A 27,167-nucleotide genomic window follows, 5' to 3' on the forward strand; every position below is an offset into this window, starting at 1 on the left:
CTTCACATTGGTCTTTGGAAGAATGCTTTTTACTGGAATTATTAATGTCAAATACTAATGCTGAGGAACTACACTAGTTATTTTTCTCTTGTAAAAGAGAAATTGATGCCAGGAAATTCAGTGTCCCCCTGCTCCCAGTCAGTTTACATCATCTACAAGTAGGAAAAACAAACTCCAGAAAAGTCATGATTTTTCTTTCCAGACACTTTTTTATAGTGCCTGTAGTTTTTCACTGGAAAACATTTGATCTAGATCAAAACTCAGATGGAATCTGGGAAAACATTCTTCTCTTGCTGAATTAAAATCAGAAGATCTCTATCAAAATCCAGACTAGCATATTTTGTATTTCATGGCTACTGAGACTCACCGTTTGAATAATTTTTTGGCTTAAAACATCAGTAGGAGGGCGGAAGAGATGGCACAGTGGTAAGGTGCTTGCCTTGCACGCAGTAGACCAAGGACCGATGGTGGTTCAAATCCCGGCATCCTATATGGTCCCGTGAGCCTGCCAAGAGCAATTTCTGAACGCAAAAGCCAGGAGTAACCCATGAGCGCCACCGGGTGTGACCCAAAAAAACAAAACAAAACAAAAATTAGTTGGAGGAGCTTGTGGGATCTAGATCTGCAATTATAAAATTATACTGTTGTAAACTATAATTCTTCAATAAAAAAATAAACTAAAAGGGCCCAGAGAGATAGCACAGTGGTGTTTGCCTTGCAAGCAGCCGATCCAGGACCAAAGGTGGTTGGTTCGAATCCCGGTGTTCCCATATGGTCCCCCGTGCCTGCCAGGAGCTATTTCTGAGCAGACAGCCAGGAGTAACCCCTGAGCAACACCGGGTGTGGCCCAAAAAACAAAAACAAAAAAAAACTAAAAACCCCTCAGCAATATGGGATAGTATCAAATTATTCTTGTCTTATTCAACAAACACAGCTACAGTTAACATCATACAAGAGAGTGAAAAACTCACTTCTTTTTTTTTTAACTATTTTTTCTTTATTTAAACATCTTGATTACAAATATGATTGTGATTAGGTTCCAGTCACGTAAAGAACACCCCCCTTCACCAGTGCAACATTCCCACCACCAATGTCCCAAATCTCCCTCTATCCCACCCCACCCCCACCTGTACTCCAGACAGGCTTTCCAGTTCCCTCATTCATTCACATGGTTATGGTAGTTCTCAGTGTAAAAACTCACTTCTTATCTAAGACCAGGCACAAGAGAGTGGAGTCTCACTACTATTGTTCATTATAATTTTGGAAGTTCAAAACCATAGCAATTAATAAAGAAAAAAATGATTTAAACAGGAAATGAAGAAGAAAAGCATGACGATTTGTAGATAACATGATAATATACAAAGAAAACCCTAAAGAGTCCTCAAAAAAAATAACCCGTTGGGAACAGCAAACCAATAGACTGAAGTGGCAGACTCCATAATTCAATCTATAAAATTCTGTTACATTGTTTATAATCAAACAATAAACTAAAATAGAAAGGGGAAAACAATATCAAATATGTTACTAGAAAGTATAGAAATGGTCCCGTGGAAAGGAAATAAAATTAAAGGACTTGTGCATAGCACTGAAACCCTGCTAGTGAAAAGCTGCATAATTTAACCTAGAGAAAGAGTGGGGAAGGGAAAGTGGCAAGAATGAAATATCAGTTTTTCTAAAGTCAGTTATCATGATGCCAGCTACTACTCTGAGACCTTTACACCATTTATTTCTTCACCCTACGAAACAGATAAAGCCTTTTTTCCCATTACCAGATAAATATAGTGAGATTCTGAGAGGCTGATAACTTGATGAGGCCACACAACAAATAGGTAATGGAGTTGATCATTAAACCCAAAATGAATAAAAAAAAAAATAAATAAATAAATAAAAACAAAAACAAAAACAAAATGTACGATGGAGCATGCTCTGAACTACCATGCTGCTTGAACTGACAGAGTATTACAGAAGAAAAACATACAAGTATTGGTTTTCCAATCCCTGAAAAATTTCAGAAGAATGGACCTCATTTGGATCCAAAGGATTTCTACTTCTTTTTCTTTCATATGAAGTATAACAATAAGGAAACTGCACGAAATAGAATGGACAAGCTCCTAGTTCCCAGATCTTGACTTCTAATGACATTCTTTTTTAAAAAATGTATCTAATATTTTATTGAAACCATTGTGATTTACAAAGTTCTCTTCATAGTTGGGTTTCAGACATCCAGTGTTCAGGGCCTATCCCACCATAAGTGTCACCCTCCCTCCACTAATATTTCCAGAGTGTATCCCATGCTACCACTCCTGCCACCTAGCCTGTCAGCATAATAAGTTCATTTTAAGTTTTGATTGATAAATTTTGGGTCTCATGAATTCATTGTTGTTGTCTTTGGCTTGGATATTTAGTTCTGTCCTTTTTTAACACCACCAATGCACCTGAGAGACCTCTTGGCTCCTGGCCCCAATCCTTTCATATTTGTGTTTCTCCTCCACTCAATTTCTTTCTTTCTCCTCACTATACTCTGCAGACAACTCCCATTTATTTATTTATTTATTTATTTATTTATTTATTTATTTGGTTTTTGGGCCACACCCGGTGTTGCTCAGGGGTTACTCCTGGCTGTCTGCTCAGAAATAGCTCCTGGCAGGCACGGGGGACCATATGGGACACCGGGATTCAAACCAACCACCTTTGGTCCTGGATCAGCTGCTTGCAAGGCAAACACCGCTGTGCTATCTCTCCGGGCCCACAACTCCCATTTAAACCATTGCATTTCTTCAAGCAGTTATTCTAAATACCACATGTAAGTGATATTATTCTGTATTTATCCTTTTTCTGGCTTACTTCATTAAACATAGAACCTTCCAGTTCCATCTATGTTGCAGCAGATTGCATGATTGCATCATTCCTTAGAACTATGTAGTATTCCAGTGTATATATGTTACACATCTTCATGAACCACTAGTTTCTTATTGAACGTATAGGTTAGATTCCACTCTTAGCTATTGTACTTAGTACTGCAAAGAATAGTGGTGTGCATTCATACTTCTGGATCAGTGTTTTTATGCTCTGGGAATAGATACCCAAAAGCAGGATTGTAGGATCATTTAGCAAATCAATTCTTAATTTATTGAGAATCCTCCATATTGTTTTCCATAGGGATTGGACCACCAGCTGTGAACTAATAACATTCTTTACCAAAAGAAAATGAAGTTCTTTGGAGAAATGACTGATTCTAGAAATGGACATAAAATACACAATTAAACTAGAGAATGTTGGTTGAGTCAGAAGGGGTTTTTTTTGTTTGTTTGGTTGGTTTTTTGTACTTTAAATTGGGGTTAGATCAAAGAAACAAAAGAACCCAATGGAAGAGCTTGCTGGCCAAATCTGGAATAATTTGAACAATAAAAAGTATATAATATTGGATTATAGCCCAGGGTATTAAATATATATTCATGAGACCATGTATGCTAATGAAAAAATAAATCAGAAAGATAAAAAACAATCTCCGGTGCATAATTCCAAATAATATAAGTAGATGAACTGCTCTCTCGGAGGTGGAGAAAAACAAATGTCCTTTTTATGAAATGTGAGTTATGCTTAGTGAATCCCTTCTAAAGAGAACAGTAGAGAAGGATGCTTTTAATTTTTAACATCTGCCCCAGAGACAGACAGGGGAGAGGGCACTGGGGAAGGTGAGAGGGAAACTGGGGACACTGGTGGCAGGAAATATGCACTAGTGAAGATTATTGTACATTGTCTGACTGTAACTCAATCATGGACTTTATCTGTGGGGAAAAAATCTTTATTATGAGCAACCTTGTAACCATGCTGTTTAAATAATAATAAAAATAAATTTAAATAAATAAATATTAACACTAGGGGTCAGAGCGATAGCATGGAGGTAAGGCATTTGCCTTGCATGCAGAAGGTCAGTGGTTCAAATCCCGGCATCCCATATGGCCCCCCGAGCCTGCTAGGAGCGATTTCTGAGCATAGTGCCAGGAGTAATCCCTAAGCACTGCCAGGTGTGCCCCCCCCAAAATATCAACACTAAAACAAAACAAAAAAAAAAGGAATCTTTTAAAAATCAAACTGATAACTTTATAGTAGAATTTGCCTAATACTGCCTCAATCATGTTACTAACAATAGGGATAATCTCTTCTTTTTTAAGAATTTCTAGCCTGGCTCCTTGGAGTAGATAACATACTGTCTTCTGAGCAGATAAGCCATTTACACGCGTACAGATAGACATACATGCTCTCTCTCTCTCTCTCTCTCTCTCTCTCTCTCTCTCTCTCTCTCTCTCTCTCTCTCTCTCTCTCTCTCTCTCTCTCTCTCTCTCTCAAGTACACACTGAAAATCTAAGGTTGAGTTCAAAGAACACTATTTTTGTTCATTGGCCACTCTGTATTAGTTGCATTTCATTTTAACAGCAACACTTCACTTTTTTTGTTTCTGTTTTGTTTTTTAGGGGGGAAGTTTTTTTTTTTGGGGGGGGGGTGCACACCTGGTAGCGCTCAGGGGTTACTCCTGTCTGCACTCAGAAATTGCTCCTGGCAGTCTCCAGGGACCATATGGGATGCTGGGAATTGAATCCAGGTTCGTCCTGAGTCAGCTGTGCACAAAGCAAACACCCTACCGCCGTGTTATCTCTTCGGCCCTAATACTTCACTTAAGTCAACTTAGTAAATTTTGTATTGAATATTTTAGTTCTAATAAATTCATATTATGACTTTAGTTTTGTTTATTGTAGGTAAGTGAATCTAGTAATGAAGGTTCCAGGCTGAAGTCAGATAGACTCCTGCCTCAACTCCACTTCTTCTGAACTCGGTAGTCAGGAGCAACTTACCCTTTTAATGTATATTTTTCTCATAGTTAAAAAACTACTTTGCATAAACCAAATTAGGGCAAAAATATAATAATTAACACAGTTCCTGACACAAGGGAAAACTAACACATAATGAAAATTACTGTTGTTCACATTACAACTAGATACAGTAACTGTCTGTGGTCAGAAATACTGCTAGACATCCAGTTTTTAGGATATAACAATTAAAACAATCATGCTGTGACTTGCATCATATCATATTTTTCATGTTAATTGTAATTTATAGTAAAATGGAAAATTAAGTCCAGCATTCATAAGCTTTGAATTGTTCTTGACAAAATTTGTACCTCTTTCCATCAGGTTTATAATTGGAGATTTGCTAGATTCTGAAAATGACATCTTTGATCAGCACAAAGAATGGGACCCTCATGGATCAGAAGAACCACAGAAAGCCTTTGACCATGGGACAGAACTCATCCCATGGTATGTGTTGTCCATCCGTGCTGATGTGCACCAGTTCATGCTCCAAGGGGCCACAGTTATTCACTATGACCAGGACACACACCTCTCTGCTCGCTGCTTTCTCCAGCTTCAGCCTGACAACAGCACCTTGACCTGGATAAAGCCTACTATTGCCTCTCCATCCAGCTCTAAACCTAAACTGGGGGCCCTTAGTAATACATCTGAGCCTGGAAAATTCCCATTACCGGGCAATGCTGGATTAAGCAGTCTCACAGAGGGGATACTGGATCTGTTTTCAGTGAAGGCTGTGTACATGGGACACCCTGGCATTGATATACACACTGTGTGTGTTCAGAACAAATTGGGGAACATGTTTCTCTCAGAGACTGGAGTTACACTGCTTTATGGTCTTCAGACCACAGACAACAGATTACTGCACTTTGTGGCACCAAAGCATACAGCAAAAATGCTCTTCAATGGATTGTTGGAACTTACTAGAGCTGTGAGAAAGATGAGGAAGTTCCCTGACCAAAGACAGCACTGGTTGAGGAAACAGTATGTCAGCCTTTATCAGGTAAGGGTACAGCTTTCCCTCTTTCCTTAGTTACATAATTCTCAACACCTTCTTATGAAGCTTAATCTTGACAACTAGATTACCCAGCTTTATCCTCAGAGCCTTGTCACTTATGACCTGGTTTATTAAGGGGAGTATTTACTTTGCCTCTCTATATTGCAGTTCCATATAAAGTAGAAGTAAATGAGGACTGGAGATGTGGCTCAGAGCTAGAACACTTGCCTTGAATGCATGAGGCCCTTTGATTTCTGGCATCATGTAGTGTCTCAGCATAGAATCAAAAATAGCCCTCAGCACCATCAGGTGCAATCCCCAAATAAAACCAGGGGCTGAAGAAATAGTGCATGAGTTAAGGTGCTTGCCTTGCATGCATCCAACCTTAGTTTGATTCCCAGCATTGTATATAGTCACCAGAGCACCTCCAGGAGTGACACCTGAGCACAGAGCCAGTAGTAAGCCCTGAGCACAGCTTGTGTGACCCCCAAACCAAATAGTATTCATAGTAGTCATAGTCGTAGTAGTTGGAATCATTGTAGTAGTAGTCATGGTAGTCGTTGTTGTTGTTGTTTTTGTTGTCGTCGTCATCATTTTTATAGTAGTAGTAAATAGAAATAAATGGGGCCAGAGGTATGGCTCAAGTGATAGAGCACATGATTCAGTTTAGTCCTTGGCACTGGAAGACTCTTATCCTCTCCAATACCAACAGTTATAGTTATGGTTCCCAAGCTCTGCTGGGCATGAGCACTGGTTAATCAGGCTCACACTATAGTCTGAACACCAGAGATATTGGCCTGGGTCCCCTGAAGTTACTGGCTAGAACCCCTATAAAAATAATAAAAGAAGAAAGACCAGGAGATATTATTAATATTGATTTTAATTATACTCATTGCTAAGCCTTATGGGATCATAAACCTTGAGAGCTTGTTTGGAGGTTCTAGCAGAGGAGCACAGCTACTCATATACCCTCGAACAAAGAAAGGTCCATCTCTATTCAGGGAAGGCTGTCCTCTTCAACCAAACATGAAGCAACTTTGGGAGGGGCACACATGGAGCAGTGAGTGAGGAAGGGGACAATCTGCCTAGCCAGCTAGATCAACCGAATCAATCCTGATATCAGTGGGATGACAGATGTTGCAGCCAAATCACCCAAACATCTGTGGGATTATAAATCTATACCAACGTCAACCTATACCAAACTCATTTGGGGGCTACTTTTTTGTTATCAGAGCCACAAAGTTAGTGTGGTTTATTTGAAGCATTTGTTTCCTTCCCAGGCTCATATCATAGGTAACTGAGTTTATACCTGGTTGCACCTGATTCCTCACTTATTCTTCAGTTTTTACTAAAAAAAGTAGTAGCTAATACCATAAAAAGATGTGTTAGTGGAGCAAAGCTGGAAGAAATAACCTATAGGGCTAGGTCAAAGGACTGGAGTGGAGGTCCTGCATGCAGAAGGCCCAGGTTTCTGGTACCATATGGTTGATACGTTCAGCATTTGATACTTTTAGAGTGATTCTCAGCCACTGTGTAAGGAGTAACGTTGTTAAATCCATCAGGTATGACAGCAAAATCAAAATACAAAACAAAATAAGACATAAGTGACCTGGAGCAGTCTCAGTTCTACCCAGTTATAATCCTCCTTTGCCCCTCAGATTACAAGCATACCACTCACCTCAAACCAAGCTATGCTGAGCAAAAGCAAAACAGTTCCATAACTTCACTAATATCAGAAAACCTAAGTGATGTTCTCTCTCAAACATGGAAGACAGGTAACATATCTTAGAAACAAACATCAAGATTACGGGAAGAAAAAAGATAAGAAAGGTAACAGATTGATCATTTCCCCATCTTTTATACCATTTCCCAAATTGTCTCTGAGAACATCAAAGATATTAATTTGTTACTTAGAGAACAAAAGGTCTAATAAGCATTATGCTAAATTGCTAAATGAATCTCTTTGTGTGTGATCTATCATAAAACAGCCATATGTTTTAGTTTCTATGGGTCACTAACCACTCCAGCCTTTTTTTGTTTTTGTTTTATTTTTTTGTTTTGGGTCACACCTGACAATGCTCAGGGGTTCTTTCTGGCTCTGAGCTCAAAAATCACCCCTAGCAGGCTTGGGGGACTATATGGGATGCTGAAAACCACTGTGGTCTGTCTTGGGTTGGCCACATGCAAAGCAAATGCCCTACAGCTGTGCTATCTCTCTGGTCCCCACCCCAACCTTTTTAAGGGAGTTGTTTTCGAAGGATTGGCCTCCAACCTTTATCTCTTATCCTTTGTTTGCTCTGACTATTCAATTGTGTTTCTTGCAGAGAGCAAAATGTTTGATTCAATTTTCTGTTCCATTTTCCCAGTCTGTGTCCCTTATTTGGTGCATTTAATCCATTGACATTGAGAGAGATTATCATGGAATTTTGTGTCGTTTCTTTGTAGAAGTCTGGTTTGCTTGTGAGCTCTGTCTTACCTTAAAGTTGTCCTTTCAGTTATTTTAAGGTTGGTTTTGAGTCTGTTAAAGTTAAAATATTAAAGGGGCCAGAGTGATATCACAGCAGTACTGCATTTGCATTGAACACAGAAGATCCAGGATGGGCCTGGTTCAATCCCTGGCATCCCCTATGGTCCCCTGAGCCAGGAGCAATTTCTGAGCGCATAGCCAGGGGTAACCCCTTAGCGTCACTGGGTGTGGCCCAAAAACAAAAAAAATTAATAATTAAGCTTATAAAGTTCCTGACTTTTATCCGTATATAAATGAGTAGTAATTTCTACTCTTTATAAAGTTTCTTTATCCTTTATCTGTTTATCCATGAAGCTGTGTGTTCTTCCTTCCAAACTGAATCAAAGTCTGTCTGGTTGTGGTATTCTTGGTGAGGTGTTCCTTTGATTGAGGTGGGGGGTTTTGGGTTTTGTTTTGTTTTGTTTTGTTTTTTACTATATCCCACCACTGACTTCAAGCCTGGAGGGTTGCTTTGCTAAATCTTCTGTGAATCTTGTTTGATTCTTTGTATGTAATTTTTCTTTATTTATTTATCTTGCTGCTTTTCAGTGTTCTATCTCTATCTGTGGTTTTCATCATTATGAGTTAGGATGCTTTTATTTGGGTCTCTTTGGGCATCCAGGATGTGATGCATGTACTCTTTAGCTCTGGAAACTTTAGCAATGATGTCTTTGACTGTTGCTTCTTTATGAGTGTTTTCTTCCTGAGTCTTCAGGACCCCAGTGATTCTTATATTGTTTTTGTTGAATTCATACCAAGTTCTATTGTCATCTATTTGCTTATTTAGAGATAATTTTTCCATCTTCTGTTCTTATTTTAAGGTTTTTCTCTAACTTCTGTTGTATAGAAGTGCTACGAATCTTCCAGTTCACTGATTCTTTCCTTAGCAGCTGTTTTTCTGATAATGAGGCATTCTCTGAGATTTTCATTTAGCTTACCAAGTTTTTTAGTTCTATCATTTCTGGTTCAAGTTTTCTCAATTGCTACTCTCATATTCTGTTGAATCTTTTTTTTTTTTCTGTTGAGTCTTATTGGCTGTCCATTCTATAGTTTCTTTGAGTTCTTTGAACATCCTCAACATTTCCTCTCTTTAAGTCTTTAGCAGAAAGGTTATATATATGGGTGATTAATACTAGTGGGATTTTCATAACTACCACTAAGCATGGTAGGTTTCTGCATTATTTCCCATTTTGACCTTTGCAGTATGGTGTGTTTCTGGGACTCGATGACTAGAAGAAATGTGGGGCTGCAGAGCAAAGCAGAATGCTCATCTCATAGCGCACTTGTCCCACCTCTCCCTCAAACTTCTTTTTTGATTTTAGTGTTTTTTTATTTTTATAATAGTACCATTGTTATTATTGTTATAATAGTATTTTTATAATAGTATCATTGTTATTATATACTTGCAGTGCTTTAACACTATGCCTATCACCAGAGTGCCAGGCATGATGTAAAATCTTTTCTACCATTACACATGAACATTTCCTACATAACCCCCACTCCAAACATCCTCGGATCACATTATTATTGGCCTTATTTTGTGGTTGATTCCATTGGGATTATTAGACCAAGGGAAAATTTCCAAATTATCTAAAACATTTAGAAGCTCAACCAAAACAAATAACCCCTTCCCCAAAAAATAGGGAAAGAAAATGATTTGACATTTCCTAAAAGAATACACAGAGATGATCAATAAGCATAGGGAAAACTGTATATCAACTGTAAATTTATCAGCGATCTACAGACTAAAACAATCAAGTATCATCACATGCCAGTAAAAATTGTCTTTATTTAAAAAGTACAGAAGTGTTGAGAAGATTGCATTGGTGAAGGGGGGGTGTTCTTTTTTTTTTTTTTTTTTTTTTTTTTTGTTTTTGGGCCACACCCGGCAGTGCTCAAGGGCTACTCCTGGCTGTCTGCTCAGAAATAGCTCCTGGCAGGCATGGGGGACCATATGGGACACCGGGATTCGAACCAACCACCTTTGGTCCTGGATCGGCTGCTTGCAAGGCAAACGCCGCTGTGCTATCTCTCCGGGCCCGGGGGTGTTCTTTTTATGACTGAAACCCAACTACAATCATGTCTTTAATTATGGTGTTTAAATAAAGATATTATTTAATAAAAAACCTAACACATAAAAAATAATTTTAAAAAAGTCCAGAAACAATGATTATTGGCAAGGATGTAGTGAAAAGGAAAATTTCATTCTCTGCTGATAAGACTATTGTTTAGTTTATCCTCTTTACAAAATAGTATGGAGACTTGGGGCCAAAGAGATAGCATGGAGGTAGGGTGTTTGCCTTGCATGCAAAAGGACAGTGGTTTGAATCCTGGCATCCCATATGGTCCCTCAAGCCTGCCAGAAGTGATTTCTGAGTGTGGAGCCAGGAGTAACCCCTGAGTGCTGCCGGGTGTGACCCAAAAACCAAAAAAAAAAAAAAAAAAAAAGTATGGAGACTTCTAAAGAAAATCAAAATATAGCTTCCATTTGAACAATTCTTCTACTCTGCATTTCCCATCTTAAACCTCAGTTTGGCTCATATAGAAAATTATTTTTCTGGCACCTAAGTCTGCTGTACAATGAAAGTATATGAAGTTACTTTCAAATACCAGAAGTAATTTAGTGCTAGTCAATGTAAACTGACCTAATGAAAATAGTAACAGGAGATAAAATAGAAGGCAAGAAAAAATGATAATATTTTTAATGATGATTGGTAGTTCAAGAAAATAAAAGTAAATAAACTGTGCAGAGTGGTTGATGTTTGCTTTGAATGAAAACTAACAGCTTGAATCTTGTCTCTAAATTTTCATTAAAACAAAGGTGAGCACGGGCCCGGAGAGATAGCACAGCGGCGTTTGCCTTGCAAGCAGCCGATCCAGGACCAAAGGTGGTTGGTTCGAATCCCGGTGTCCCATATGGTCCCCCGTGCCTACCAGGAGCTATTTCTGAGCAGACAGCCAGGACTAACCCCTGAGCAACGCCGGGTGTGGCCTAAAAAACAAAAAACAAACAAACAAACAAAAAGGTGAGCACCCAGTAATCCTGGATTAGATCTTTAGGACATAGTGAATGCTAAATACAAGATTATAATGTAAACTTTTAATTGTAAGAAACAGAAACAAATTCTGCCATCTTCAAAGAAGGAATTAGTTTACTCAAAGGATTACATTAGTTCAACAGTCTTCAAAATATCATCTAGAAAGATGCATCAAACGGTAAAAGTGCATATTATTTTTTAAATAAAAAGATCAGTCCTAAGCTTCCACATTGATCATTTCTCTCTTCTTTTAAATTTTTTGTTTGTTTTTGGTAGGGGCACACCCGGCAGCGCTCAGGGGTTACTCCTGGCTCCACTCTCAGAAATCACTCCTGGCAGGCTCGGGGAACCATATGGGATGCCGGGATTTGAACCACCGTCCTGACCCTTTTCCTTCCCACGCACCCTTTCTGCCTGCTCTGGGGCAAACTGTTAATGAAGGGGTGCCATACATGCACATTGATAGCTTTTAAAACTCAGGAAGTTCCTTCATTCTCAAATAAAATAGAAGATATATCCTCCTTCAGAATCCTCCTTCAGAATCCCAAACAGGCTTATTGATTTCTTAGAACTGAGAGGGAATTTCCTAAGTACAGTTGAACTTCCAAAAACTTTCCTTTGAAAGTATTTGAAGGTATGCTTTTTTTTTTTTTTTTTGGTTTTTGGTTTTTGGGCCACACCTGGCGATTCTCAGGGGTTACTCCTGGCTTATAGCTCCTGGTAGGCACGGGGGACCGTATGGGACACCGGGATTCGAACCAACCACCTTTGGTCCTGGATCGGCTGCTTGCAAGGCAAACACTGCTGCGCTATATGCTTTATATAAGTATAAAATATACTCACTGAATAAAGTTGGAGGTCCCAAGGAAGGAATGTGGCCTAATGATAGAGCACCTCCTTATAAATCTGAGACTACACCAACACAACCACCACCAAGACAAAATTATTTGTATGCAAATTCCAACACACTGCAATGCCGCAACTTGACCCCTCACCTCAGTCTTCACATCACTACAAAGAGACAGGAAGGGGAAACTTTTTTTATTGCTTTATTTAAAAAACATGTTTACAAGTTTGTTCACAATACAGTTGTTGTCTTTTGAGGGTTTTTTTTTTTTTTTCACAGTTACAAAGTTGTTCATGATTGAATTTCAGTCATTAATGTACAATACCCTTTAGTAGAACAGGGGAAAATGTTTTAGAGGTAAAGTTTAGCCCCCCCCCCCTTCGGATGTTCTGAGTTAGAAAAATGTAAATAATAAAAAAGAAAATATAAATAGTGTAAATTATTATTTATTCTTTGATTTATACACAATAGGTCTATTGATTTTTTTTTAATGTTTTCCTCTTAAGGAAATTTGAGAGAAAGGAAGTTACAGAGACTTCTCCAAAACCTCATGTTCCTATTAGGGAAAGTCAAAGAATCAAGATTGCTGCAAAAGTGGGTGGATGAGATAGGAGTTTATTTATGCAGACCAAGAGTTCAGGATACCCTGGAAACTCTCAGTCCTGAACAAAGGGTTCACTCTATTGTTATGTCTTCAAAAGCAGAAGCAAACAAGCAGATTTACATGAGCAAAATTGCAGTTAAGGCTGGCATGGCTTCCGAAAAACAAAGGATTTTCCATTAAAGTAACCTTTTTTTGCTTTAGTTTCTATGCATTAATGATTTGGGTGTCTCTATTCCTGTGAACCTTCTCTTCTTTATTTTCACCTCTGTTTGAGATTGCAAAACTTCACTGCCTTGTTTTTCTCTCTTTGATGCTCTTCAGTCCTTGTCAGCTGTTTTCAATCCCCTGTTTTCCTCAATGTCTCTCACATTTCTGCAATAGCATAGCCTCCCTCCCCTTAATTAGCATCTCTCACCACAATGAAGCTTTTTTTTTTACAAAACATGAGTCATCATTGAGAATTTAATATGAAAAATCCACTATTTAGCATTATTGATTTTGTAATCAAATGTATCATGACATAACTATGATTACAATATCATATAGAATATTTCACTCCTTTAAAATTACTCTATGCAGGGGCCGGAATGATGGTGCAGCAGTAGGGCAATTGTCTTGCACCCGACTATCCCAAGACAAACCACTGTTGGATCCCCCAGCATTCCATATGGTCCCCCAAGCCAGGAGAGATTTCTGAGCGCATAGTCAGAAGTAACGCCCCTAAGCGTCATTGGGTGTGGCCCAACCCCCCCTCCCAAAAAAAAAAAAAAAAACCAACACTCTATGCAGGTCATAGTGATATCTCAGTAGGTGGGATATTTTTTTACCTGGTACACAGGTTCAATTCTGTCCTCACTTTGGTCGTCCAAATCCCTCTTGGAGTGATGCCTGAGCACAGAGCCAGGAGTAAGCCCTGAGCACAGCTGGATTTGGCCCCAAAACAAATAACAGCAACAAAATATTCTATGTTATGATTATTCATCTCTTTCTCTTTCACTTCCAATTTGCCTCCCCACCAGCAACTGCAGACCTTTTTATTGTGCTGATATAATAAAAGGTTTTCCATTTCTAGAATGTCATATATTCGCAATCATATAATGTGCCCTCCTCAGGCTTCATTCACTAATATGCACTTAGTATTTTTTCTTATAATTTGATAACATATACTATTTCATTTTATGGGCGTACACATGTTTTGTTTCTTTTTAAAAAGGTAAGGAGTTTTTATTAAAAGGGCAGAGATAAAGGCTTTTAAAAGAGAATGCAGACTTATTTAGAGAAAGGAGAGATTCTAATATAATTTTTTTAAAAAATGAAAAAGAAATGAATTACACATATGAAGTTAGGGTATGAGAAAATTCAGGATTGAATGAATCAGCTTTTTGTTTTTCATTTATTAATAGTTTCAAGGGGGGACACCTGGCAGAATACACCACTGTTACACCAGGAGGTATTTGAGCGCCAAATACCTTAGTGGTGTTGTGGTAGAGGGGCCAATCCTAATGACTTATGTTCTAGAGTACATGCAATGCCTTTTGCCCTGCAACTTTGACTATATCCACAGCCTGTATAAGAGGTACCTTTATCCATTCACTGAAGCAAATATTTGGTTGCTTCCAATTTTTGTCAAAGAGGAATAATTCTGCCATAAACTTCCAGGCACAGATTTTTGCATGGTCATATGTTTTCACTTTCTTTAGGAAAATGCCAAAGTGTTATGGCTGTTAACTGATATGAGGAACATACAGTAAAAAAAAAAAAATGTTATGCAAGTTGGAAAGCAAGTTTATTATACTGAAGGTTCAAGATCAATCCTTAGTAGTCCATGGTTCCATAAGCACTGCCAGAGTGACCCTCTCCCCACCCCACCCCACAAATACACTCCATGCATCATGCCAGGAGGAGCTCCAGGTGTGCTTTCCCCTAAACAAACAAAAAACCTGCCAAACTGTCTTCTGGGCATCATCTATAGTAGTTTGCATTCTCATTGGTAATGACAGCACAAGCATGACAAAGCTACTCAAAACCCCAGATAAATAAGGTCATGAATGTAAGGAGGAGAGCAAGTCCAGCTTCACATCTTCACTTATCTTTTGGTGTTATCACCAATTTAGACTTATGCCATTCTAAAAGATGTGTGATAATACCTCATTGTTTCAGTTTACAACTCCATGATGAGGTAGGATGCTAACATGCTTATTTTCAGTTATATATGATTTTCATTTGGTCCATTTTTTAGTTGGGTGTTTTTCTATTTAGTATAGGCACTCTTTGCATATCCCTTATCAGATGATTATTTTGCAAGTATTTTTTTTTTTGTTTTTTGGCTTTTTTAATTTTCTGCAGAATAGAAGTCTTAAAATTTGGGGCTGGAGCAATAGCATAGCAGTAAGGCATTTGCCTTGCATGCAACTGACTCAGGGTGGACCCTGGTTCAATTCCTGGCATCCTATATGGTCCCCCAAGCCTGCCAGGAGCAATTCCTGAGCATAAAGCCAGGAGTAACCCCTGACCACTGCCAGGTGTGGCCCCAAAATAAATAAATAAGTAAAAGTAATTCTTTTTTTTAAAAAGTCTTAAATTTTTTAGCACAGCGGTAGGGTTTAGACACAGAAGGATGGTGGTTTGAATCCCAGCAATCCCATATGATCCCCTGAGCCACCAGGAGCTATTTCTTTTGTTTGTTTGTTTGTTTTGTTTTTGTTTTTGTTTTTGGGCCACACCCGGTAATGCTCAGGGGTTACTCCTGGCTATGTGCTCAGAAGTTGCTCCTGGCTTGGGGGACCATATGGGACACGGGGGGATCGAACCGCGGTCCGTCCAAGGCTAGCGCAGGCAAGGCAGGCACCTTACCTTTAGCGCCACCGCCCGGCCCCCCAGGAGCTATTTCTGAGCACAGAGCCAGGAGTAACCCCTGAGGCAGCCGGATGTGACCCAAAACAAAACAAACAAAAAAGTCTTAAATTTTAATAAAGATCTTTTTACTACATTTTAAAGGTTATTGGTTTATAAAATTATCTTTAGATAAGATTTTTATAAAAATTTTTTAGATTCAGGGGCTGGAGAGATAGCATGAAGGTAAGGCGTTTGCCTTTCATGCAGGAGGTCATCGGTTCGAATCCTGGCATCCCATATGTCCCCCGTGCCTGCCAGGAACAATTTCTGAGCCTGGAGCCAGGAATGACCCCTGAGCACTGCCAGGTGTGACCCAAAAACCACAAAACAACAACAACAAAATTTTTTAGATTCAGCATATAATATTCAATAAGATACTTAACTCCAGCCTATAAAATTGTGTCATGAAAGAATTATTCTACTTCGGAGTCAATCTCAGTGACTCATTAGCAAGGGCTTTCTTCAGCAAACACACTTAAGGTAAAAGTGATTTCATTAACTCTATCACCTCACTCAAGATTCATTTCTGAGTAGATGATTCTGATTGACTTATTTGGATCTTATACCAGCATTGGTCAAAGAAAATGTGCCTCCTTGATTGACATATCCAAGACTGTATCCAAAAGGAGATAAAGTAAAATTAAAGTAATATTAAAAGGCAGAAAAACAATTAATGAACAGGCATAAAGGACAGACTGACAAACTTTCAGATATATACTACAAAAGAGTAAAAATAGGGCCCAGAGAGATAGCACAGCGGTGTTTGCCTTGCAAGCAGCCAATCCAGGACCAAAGGTGGTTGGTTCAAATCCCGGTGTCCCATATGGTCCCCCGTGCCTGCCAGGAGCTATTCTGAGCAGACAGCCAGGAGTAACCCCTGAGCACCACTGGGTGTGGCCCAAAAACCAAAAAAAAAAAAAAAAAAAAGAGTAAAAATAGGTTTTACTTCAGTAAATATAATACATATAAATTTTCAAATTAATCACCACCTAGATTCTAAATTAATAAAGGCAGCAAGTAGGAGGGCACAGCTCCAATCATAAAATCAGTTATTATAGCAATTACAGTGCATACCTAGCATATACCTAGGTTCAATTCCTGGCACCACTTAGTCCCCCTAAGCATTGATGAGTTCCCCAGGTACCATTGGGTATGGCCCTGAAGGCCTCTAACAGCACTGGGGTGACCCAAATGTCCTTAACATTTCAGGGCCTGAGCAGCATCATATCCTTAAACCCTTGTCTGTACCTATGGCATGAGAATCACCAAGGGGATATTACTTAGAAGTGATATCCCCCAAAGAAAAAAATTTAATCAGAAATATATCAAACCCAGAATGAAGGAGCAACACAGATAAAGTCTTTAGATGTTGTGTATTATTTACAACAAAGCACAATCTACTCACAAACTTTTTGGATCTACAAAGGGGGACTGGTCTTAAAATTTATAGAAAGCAAATAGTAAATGAAATGTGTTTTAAAGAGGATCTTTTCTACAACCTGTGAAATATTAACAATATTGTTTCTAAATCAGATGTGATTTCTGGTCACTTTATTACTGAATTTCCTAACTTAAAGACAGAATTGTTGACCACTGATGAAGTAATAAGCTCAGTGCGTATTGCATGAAGTTGTCTTGTGAGAAGCAGCTGTTATAAACAACCTCCTGCCCTTTGCAGATCATAACATCATAACATTATGTTCTAAAGTCCCTGAATGATATCAGTCACTGGAGCCCCAACTATATGAAGTGCTCTCCAGATTTCTGCAAAGTGAATTGTAGGTATACTATGTACCTTTATTTCAAGATTTTCACAAGCTTCAAACAAGATGGAAAAAACAACCTGCTATCTGCAAAGATACAGTGACAACAAAAATTAGTTTTACTTTAAAATATTCAGAAACAGAGAAATATGAAAAGCGAGGGTGAGAGGAAAAAAGAGAGAGGGGAGGAGAGAAGAAAGGTATCCTAAAACTTCCAAAGTTCTTATTTGTGGTGTAAATCCTAATTTTTTTTCTTATGGTGGCAATTGTAGTATACAACTTTTGAAATTCAGAAAGATTTCTTTTTATCCTTATTCAATGTAGCCTTATTAAAGTACTTCACTAGGGCTTAGCAGAGGTATTACCAAGACCAAGTAGGACTTGATGAAATCTTCAAAAATGAGTCAGGACTTTCAAAAAATAGAGCCACTTGGCTGTCCAGAATATTACTATTTGTCCTCTACCTCTGAAATCTTACTAGAAGCTATTAATATATTAACTTTCACACTGCTTGCTGTTTTCTTATGATCTCAGCCATGTGGTTCTTTTATAGGAAGATGGACGCTATGAAGGTCCAACTCTAGCTCATGCTGTGGAGTTATTTGGTGGCAGACGATGGAGTACTCGAAACTCTAGTCCTGGGACATCAGCAAAGAGTTCTGAGAAGCCAAACATGCAGAGAAACAACACCCTGGGCATCAGCACCACCAAGAAAAAGAAAAAAATGCTTATGAGGGTAGAGTATTACTTGTTTATTAAGCATTAAAAGCAATCATCCAACATAATATTGTGACTTGATTACCATTGACTGTCTGGTGATTTGGTACAAGGACATGAAGCTTATGATGTCTTTGTAAGATGTGAAGAAGAGAAAGAAAAGGGATCCAACTATGAAGGTCTTAGAGGAACAAAATGCTATAAATAGAATATAATTTTAAATATATAACCATTAGAAGCATCCAAATGTTGATTCAAGAATGAAGAATAAAGAAAATGTGGTGTATACATACAGTAGAATATTATTCAACCTTAAAAATATTTGCTATACATAAATGTGAGTGATGGACCTTGATGACATATTGTAAGTAAACTAAGCCAGCCACAAAAAAGGGACAAAGACTGCTTGATTTTACTTCATAAAGTACCTAGAAGAGTCTAACTGTTATAAATAAAATGGCAGTTGTTTAGAGGCTGAGAAGAGAAGAAAAGGGAAGTGAAAAAATTGTTCGGAGGGTGGGGGAGAGATAGCATTGGGGCCAGAGAGATAGCATGGAGGTAAAGGTGTTTGCCTTGCATGCAAAAGGTCGGTGGTTTGAATCCCGGCATCCCATATGGTCCCCTGAGCCTGCCAGGAGCGATTTCTGAGCATAGAGCCAGGAGTAACCCCTGAGCACTGCCGGGTGTAACCCAAAAACAATAAAAAGAAATTGTTCAGGGGCCGGAGCAGTGGCACAGCAGTAGGGTGTTTGTTTTGCATGTGGCTGACGTAGGACAGACCGGACCGTGGTTCGATCCCCGGCATCCTTTATGGTCCCCCAAGCCAGGAGCAATTTCTAAGCACATAGCGAGGAGTAACCTCTGAGCATCACCGGGTGTGGCTCAAAACAAAACAAAAAACAATTGTTCAGTGAATACAAAAAATGTTTGCTTGGTTGTTTTATTTTGTTTTTCTTGGACCACACTCAGTGGTCAGGCCTTACTCCTTGGTCTGTAGTAGGAATGACTTCTGTCAAGGCTCCAGGCACTGAGCTAGAGAGATAGCACTGTGGTAAGGCATTTGCCTTGCATGCGGCCAACCTGGGAGGGACCCGATTATATTCACAGCATCCCATATGGTCCCCTAGCCTGCCAGGCACGATTTCTGAATGCAGAACCAGGAGAATGTAGAACCCTGAGCACTGCTGGGTGTGGCCCAAAAACCAATCAATCCATCAGTCAACCAATAAATAATATGCTTGTTTGTTTGTTTGTTTATTAAAAAAAGGCTTCAGGGACTATATAGGATGCCTGGAATCAAACCTGAGTTGGTCATATGCTTGCATGTGACCACTATACTGTACCCACTGTACTATTTCTCTGGTCCAAAAGAATCTCCATTTTTCAAGATGAAAAAGTTCTAGAGTTCAGGACACCAAATAACTATTGGTTGACACTGCTGTACACTAAATATACTGTGTAAAATGACAAATGCTTTTTACCCAATTAGAAAATATGTGTATATTTAATATGTATTAGATAATATGTTATTATTATATAGTTATATATTCTTACCATAATATATTTCCTTAATAGTTGTCTATTAAGGTAGACACCAACCGAAGCTAAAGTAATGATGGGAGAAAAATGCAGAAAGAGAAATTATGTGAGTTTCTGTGTTCCCAGGGTGAGAGTGGAGAAGCAACTGATGATGAGATGACCACCAGAAAAGCAAAAATGCAGAAAGAGTGTCGAAGCAGGAGTGGTTCTGATCCACAAGACAATAATGAACAAGAAGAATTTGGTAAAGCATATATTCCCATGAGAGAAAGCGTGTGTATTAGAGCATGTATTTGGTTTTAAGTTAGGATTTTTAAGGATTGTAGGCATTCTTGGTTTTTTGTTGTTGTTGTTGTTGTTGTTGTTGTTGTTTTTGAGTCATACCCGCAGCGCTTAGGAGTCACTCCTGGCTCTATGCTCAGGAATCGCCCCTGGCAGACATGGGGGACCATATGGGATGCCGGGATTCAAACCACTGTCCTTCTGCATGACAGGCAAACGCCTTACCTCCATGCTATCTCTCCAGCCTCTAGGATTGTAGGCATTCTTAATAATACTCTTTATCTTGCTAAAAATTCTGACCTTTGGGGGCTGAAGAGAGAACATGGAGGTAGGGCATATTTGCCTTGCATGCAGAAGGACGGTGGTTTGAATCCCGGCATCCCATATGGTCCCCTGAGCCTGTCAGGAGTAATTTCTGAAGAATAGAGTGAGGAGTAACCCCTGAGCACTGCCGGGTGTGACAAAAAAAATATTTTTTGACCTTTATTTTTAACTGGAAGATAGAATTTCAAAAATTTAAAGAAGTATACTTAAAATAAAATTCCCATTAATGAACTTGCCATTTTTGGTGGAGAATATTAACTCTACTAGAGACAATTTGTTGAATTAAGCCAGTGATTCTCAACAGTAGCATAAACAGTAGAGCTTTGAATAAAATATCTGGATGTTCTGGTTATACCCCATATTCAGAAATAGTTTGACAGAAATTTTGAAAAACTTTAGTATTTTATATAAAACAATAGTCATCTCCAGATGATTCTGATATACCATCAGGGTTGAGAACCCACCAAATTTAGCCCAGTAATCCAATAATGTGTCTTATATAGAAATCTCTTTAGTCCCTTATAGGCTCAGGCATTTAGAAACCATTTTGGTTTGTTTTGATTTCTGAAGTTAAGCACGACTGAAGTCATTGTATCTTTTCTGTCTTTCACTCTCACAGAGGCAAATACCATCACTGCCCCTCCAAACCCTCTCCCTTCCAGACGAGCACACTCTTTGACCACGGCTGGCTCCCCTAACATGGCTACTGGAACATCATCTCCCATCAGGCCAGTGTCCTCTCCTGTGTTATCTTCTTCAAACAAGAGTACATCCAGGTGGGGCCTTAACATGATAAAAACAGCAGGATCCTTATCATTCTGATTGTGCGGAAGGCCTCTGTGAAAAGGCTCTCCAGTTTTAATAGTCACATTGAAAACTGGAAATGTGAAGTGTTGAAAACTTCTAATCTTACTGATTTTTGTAGTCTTCCTTCCCATATTACTATAACTGCTTCTAAGTATTGGAGAGATCAATCTTTCAAAAGTCAGTAACAAAACCATAGTATACTTCTCTAAAATTGCACTGTCTAATATAGTGACTATTTCAATCCAAACCTAAATAAAGTTTGGATTTTTTTAAATAAAATTTAAATATCAGGGGACATATATACATACTATATATACACACACTATATACATATACATATATATGTTTATAGAACTGAGTGTAGGGCAATGGCCTTTCACACACCCAACCAGGTTTAGTCCCTGGTGCCCCATATGGTCCCCCAAGCCTGCCAGGAGTGATCCCTGAGTGCAGAGGCAGGATAAACCCTGAGCACAGGTAGGTGTAGCTCCCCAAATCAAACAAACAAAAATCCTACTTCCTGCTTACATTAGCATTATTCAGAGTGCCTTATAGACTCAGGTGGCTGGTGGCTATTGTACTAAATAGTGCACTTGTAGAATATTTTATCATTTTCTCTCAAAGAGTCATACTGTATATACTATTTTAAGTGAAGAATAAACTAAGATTAATGTAAGTTATTGGAGCCTTTGCTAATAAGTAAATAATTTAATACTATTCTCATAGATAAGACATAGACTTAGAAGAGAAAATAAATTTTAAATGATTTCATAGTAAAGTATTTCATAAGTGCCATACAAATTACAAACTTGAAATATTTACCTTTCTGAATAAACAATATTAAAATGAATGCTTTCCAAAGACACGAGAATGTGACAGCACTCTCACCAAAATTCCAAAAAGGAGTGGGGGAAGGAAGTGGTCTATGCGGATAGTGGCTTAGGAAATGTTCTTTTTCTTCTTTTTCTCTCTCTCCCCCGCCCCCAACCTCCTTTTACTCTCACTAAGTGTGGCAACCCTTAATAAATCACTTTTCAAAGGCAAGATTTATTTTATAGTGTATGTAATGAACATAATCAATAATTTCAGATTTCTGAAATGGATTATTGGACATTTTTGCCAATTTTTTTTCTAAACGTAGGTTTGTAGCAAAATAAAGTTAAAAATAATAAGGATTATTTTTTTTTATATTTACATATTATGCTTCATCCTGGGTAAATAAGATAGCCAGATAACTTGCATTTTCCCGTTCCCTTTATTCCAGTCATTCTTCAGCAGGAAAAAATGGAACAAGAAACTAAATCTTTTACCCTTGAAATTAAAAAAATTCAAATGTCAGATGCAAGACCTCACCAGAGGAGTTGAGGGATCAGTGCCTACCAAATATTTTTTTCTCTCCAGAAGGAGCTTTAATGGGGTGCTGTGGTACCCCATTAAAGCTCCTTCTGGAGAAAAAAAATATTTGGTAGGCACTACCAAATATTTTAAAGCAGAAAGAAAAGACAAGTTTAAGAATAAAAAAAGACTAAATGCATTTCAAGGAGAACCAATATTGAGCCTGTGTAGAAGAAACAGTGGATAAATGACTTCAGATGGGGCTGGAAAGATAGCACAGCAGTAAGGTGTTTTCCTTAGACGCAGAAGGATGGTGGTTCAAATCCCGGCATCCCATATGGTCACCCAAGCCTGCCAGGAGCGATTTCTGAGCATAGAGCCAGGAGTAACCCCTGAGCGCTGCTGGGTGTGACCCAAAAAATAAAAAAAAATAAAAAATAAAAAAACAGGAAAAAAAAGACTTCAGATAACAGCTAAAGCTGTAACTAGAAGACAAAAAAGTTCTGTTTCAGGGCCAGAGAGATAGCATGGGAGAGGTAGAGCATTTGCCTTGCATGCAGAAGGACCGTGGTTCGAAACACCCTATTGGGAATCAACAACCTATGCTTACACAAAAATCTTTAAGTCCAGTCTTCTGTAATACTCCTTCATTAACAAAGGTGACTTTCAGATGTCAACACAAAATAATTTTACATGAATAAACACATCAGAATGGAGGGCAAATTGATTACTCATTATAACTTTCTCTTAAACATTTAGACATATAAATAAATATCTCAGTAGTTTAAAATATTATTAAATTTAAAATTATACTGTTCAATTAATTTACTAAAAATTATAGCCAGGGGGCCGGAGAGAGGGTATGGAGATAGGGCATTTGCCTTGCATGCAGAAGGACGGTGGTTCGAATCCCCGCATCCCATATGTTTCCCGGAGCTTGCCAGGAGCGATTTCTGAGCATAGAGCCAGGATTGGCCCCTGAGCACTGCCAGTGTGACGCAAAAACCTAAATTAATTAATTAATTAATTAATATAAAAAAATATAGCCAAATTTTTTCATACTATTGCCAATCAGGGAGTCTATAAGAACCAAAATAAATATTGTGAAATAACTAGATTGAGTTTTTAATCAGATTAATTGATATTTTTAAATATCTAATAGATAAAGACTTCACTGGTGCAAATATAATCCTATGCAGAGTTGGTGTTTTTTCCATTCTTAGCATTTTGTGACTCATAGTTTTCCATTAGTACTAAAAGCCCTTTACTGTTTTCATCAAAGAACTGGTTTAAAAAGAAAGTATTAATATGTTCAAGACTTTCATCTTAAATCTGTTTACATACTGAAAAATGTAGAAAAGAATATTGCACAATCATCTATATTTTATAACTAATCTGAGGCTCTTTTTTTTTAAATAACTTTTTTTGGAAACTCTGAACTGGTATTTTGGCTTTAAAAACCCAATGATCTGTAATTTCAAATGACTATAATGATTATCAGAAAATATTAACCTTAGCTTGGTGCCCCCATTAATAGGTTGTCAACACAAAATGACTTGGATTTGTGTATCTATGTACTGAGACAACACAGATTCATTTGGAGAAAATTAAAAAAAACAGTCTGGAATATAGCCTTAACCTTAAATGATTTTCATCACATCTTTTTATTCATATTGCTAATCAGAGAACTTTTGTTGGGGCGGAAGGGCAAAAGCGGCCAACAGGCTTGCCTATTAAGGCCTGTCTTTGTTGCAGTGCTTGGAGCAGTAGCAGCTGGCATGGGCGGATCAAAGGAGGAATGAAGGGCTTTCAGAGCTTCATGGTTTCAGACAGCAATATGAGTTTTGTTGAATTTGTTGAACTGTTCAAATCATTCAGGTACAGTATGCTTTCTTCTTAACCTTTTTCACTCTGACATTTTTATAACACTACTAAATTCAGATGGTTTTATCTCACGCCAGTGTAAGAAGCCGCAAGGACCTGAAAGATCTGTTTGACCTCTATGCTGTGCCCTGCAACCGAGCCAGCCCCGAGTCAACCCCACTCTACACCAACCTTACAATTGATGAAAATACCAGTGATCTCCAACCTGACCTCGGTCTGTGCAACAGCTAATATTTTCCTTTGAGACCTTTTCTCTCTGAATATCATAAAGACTCTCAGCTTGTTCGTTGGAATATGGTGAAAAACTTAGAGAATTATGTCCAGGTGTCTTGGGATTATTATTGACATTTAGGACAGAAAATTCATCAACATCAGGAAGTACTATCATGTATTTCAATATATTTACCTGTAGAAATCTTCTGTTGTTCTAACATACAAGAACACTTCCCTTTCCCAATGCTATTGGTGTATGTAATTAATTATAAATTCCAATTGAGAACTATCAGATTTTTATCTGCCCCCTGACAAAGGGACTCACCCCTAACATGAAATTTGTTTATCCTTGACAAGGAGAATCTGAAGAGACTTCAGCTGACTCTTATCCTGATGTTCTTCCTAATGTATAACATTTAGTTCTTTATTTAGTTCTTTAGTTCTTCCTAATGTATAACATTTAGTTATATATTTAGTTCTTTAAGCTCTCTCACTATCACTACCATTATTCACCACCCAAGCATTTTTTAGTCACCTGTTTTTGACTCTTCTATTTTTGCTAGAAACTATGCATACAAAAAAAAAAAAAAAGAAAGAAAAAAAACGCACCATTGTTCTTTAATTATTTAAAAATTAAAATTATTTAAAACTTTACTTAAGCTAAGAACATTACCCTTGTTCAGTTTGTTATAAGATGTGCATAATTGGTACTGGAGCAATGATACAGACAGTAATGCACTTGCCTTACGTGCAGCTGATTTGTATTTCATCTCCAGCATCCCACATGGTCCCCAGTGCCTTCCAGGAGTAATTCCTGAGTGCAGAGCCAGGAGTAACACCCGAATACTGCGAGGTGTGTTCCAAAACCAGAATCAAAAACAAAAAAAGATGTGCATAACTATGGATTAGTTAAGTTTTATCACTTTAAAAAAATTGATAGACTTTTTTTTTTTTTTTTGGTTTTTGGGCCACACCCGGTAACGCTCAGGGGTTACTCCTGGCTATGTGCTCAGAAGTTGCTCCTGGCTTGGGGGACCATATGGGACACCGGGGGATCGAACCGCGGTCCGTCCAAGGCTAGCGCAGGCAAGGCAGGCACCTTACCTTTAGCGCCACCGCCCGGCCCCGATAGACTTTATTTTTAAAGCAATTTTATATTTACAGAAAAATAAACAGAAAGTACAAAGTATTCCTTTGTATACCCCACCACACACATATTTTCCCCTATTGCATTAGTTGGGTGTATTTGTTACAGTTGAGCCAATATTTATTATTATTAACCAAAGTTAAGTGTTTATTTTAGAGTTGACTTTGTGTTTTTTATTCAATGGATTTTGGCAAATATATAGTGACATGTGTCCACCATAACAATATCATAGAGAATAGTTCCACTGTTCTCAATTATCCTATGCATCACCTTTTCTTTTCTCTCACCTCCCTCAAGACTTCTGGAAATCATTGATATTTCTACCTTTTCCATTTGATATACCTTTGCCATAGTGTCATATAGAGGGAATTAGAGTGGATATATGACTTGTCTTATGTAGCAACACCTATTTAAGATTCTCAGTGTCATTTCCTGGCTTAATAGTTCATTTCTTTTTTGGTGTTGAATAATATATCATTGTCTGGTGTGGCACAGCTTTTTTATCCATTCACTTGCTGAAGGACATCTTGGTTACTTCAAATTTAGCAATTATTAAGTTGCTCTAAATATTTGTACAATGTTTTTGTTAATATGAAAGTTATTAGCTCATTTGAGTAAATATCACAAAACACAATTGTTGTATCCTTATAGTAAGCCTAGTTTTAACTCTGTTAGAAACTGCCAGACCATTTTTCAAAGTGCCAAAAATTCAAATCAAAGTCTTGCAAAGTTTATGCAAATTTGGTGCAACTGGAAGAAAAGAATTTGGCAACTTCTCATAAAATAAACATGCGCTTTCTACAGAATCCTACAATTACACTCTTTGGTATTTACCCAAATTAGTTAAAAAAAAAACATACAGAAACCATCATACACATGTTTTAAGTGGTTATTAGCATATTTTTCAGGCAACATAATGTACAATACTGTTAATGTTTGGATTTCATAATACAAATTTTCAACACCACATTTTCTATCAGCATGTGTCCCTTACATGTTGTTCAGCTTTCACCTTCTTGTTCTCCAGCATGGTTGTTCACAAAAATACTGTGATTTTAAGGGCTCATCTAATTTTTTCAAATATAAAAATAGGACAGTTGGGGCTGGAACGGTGGCGAAGTGGTAGGGTGTTTGCCTTGCATGCGGCTGACCTGGGTTGAACCGTGGTTCAATCCCTGGCATCCCATATGGTTCCCAAGCCACAGTAATTTCTGAGGGCATAGTCAGGACTAACCCCTGAGCATCACCGTGTGTGGCCCAGAAAAAAATAAATAGGACAGTTATCCTCAAAAATGAAATTCCAAGTATAGCTCAGGTCTCAACTGAATGTGCATTCAGTCTATTTATTCCAAACTATAGATCATAGTCCAAATTATCATCATAATTGTTCTAGAGTTCTCCTAG

General features: G+C 38.1%; 1 protein-coding gene across 1 annotated transcript in view; it reads left to right on the forward strand.

Moving 5' to 3' along the window:
* The window catches only part of PLCE1 (phospholipase C epsilon 1), a 353,407-nt gene that overhangs the window by 254,279 nt on the left and 71,961 nt on the right, over window positions 1-27,167 (forward strand). Inside the window, exons 8-13 of the mRNA XM_049790786.1 lie at window positions 5,193-5,868; window positions 18,069-18,251; window positions 19,898-20,015; window positions 20,997-21,153; window positions 24,275-24,397; window positions 24,481-24,617. Coding sequence (XP_049646743.1) covers window positions 5,193-5,868; window positions 18,069-18,251; window positions 19,898-20,015; window positions 20,997-21,153; window positions 24,275-24,397; window positions 24,481-24,617 — 1,394 coding nt within the window. The remainder of the gene's footprint in view (window positions 1-5,192; window positions 5,869-18,068; window positions 18,252-19,897; window positions 20,016-20,996; window positions 21,154-24,274; window positions 24,398-24,480; window positions 24,618-27,167) is intronic.

This window comes from Suncus etruscus, chromosome 17 (assembly GCF_024139225.1).
Source record: "Suncus etruscus isolate mSunEtr1 chromosome 17, mSunEtr1.pri.cur, whole genome shotgun sequence".
Taxonomy (NCBI): Eukaryota; Metazoa; Chordata; class Mammalia; order Eulipotyphla; family Soricidae; genus Suncus; species Suncus etruscus.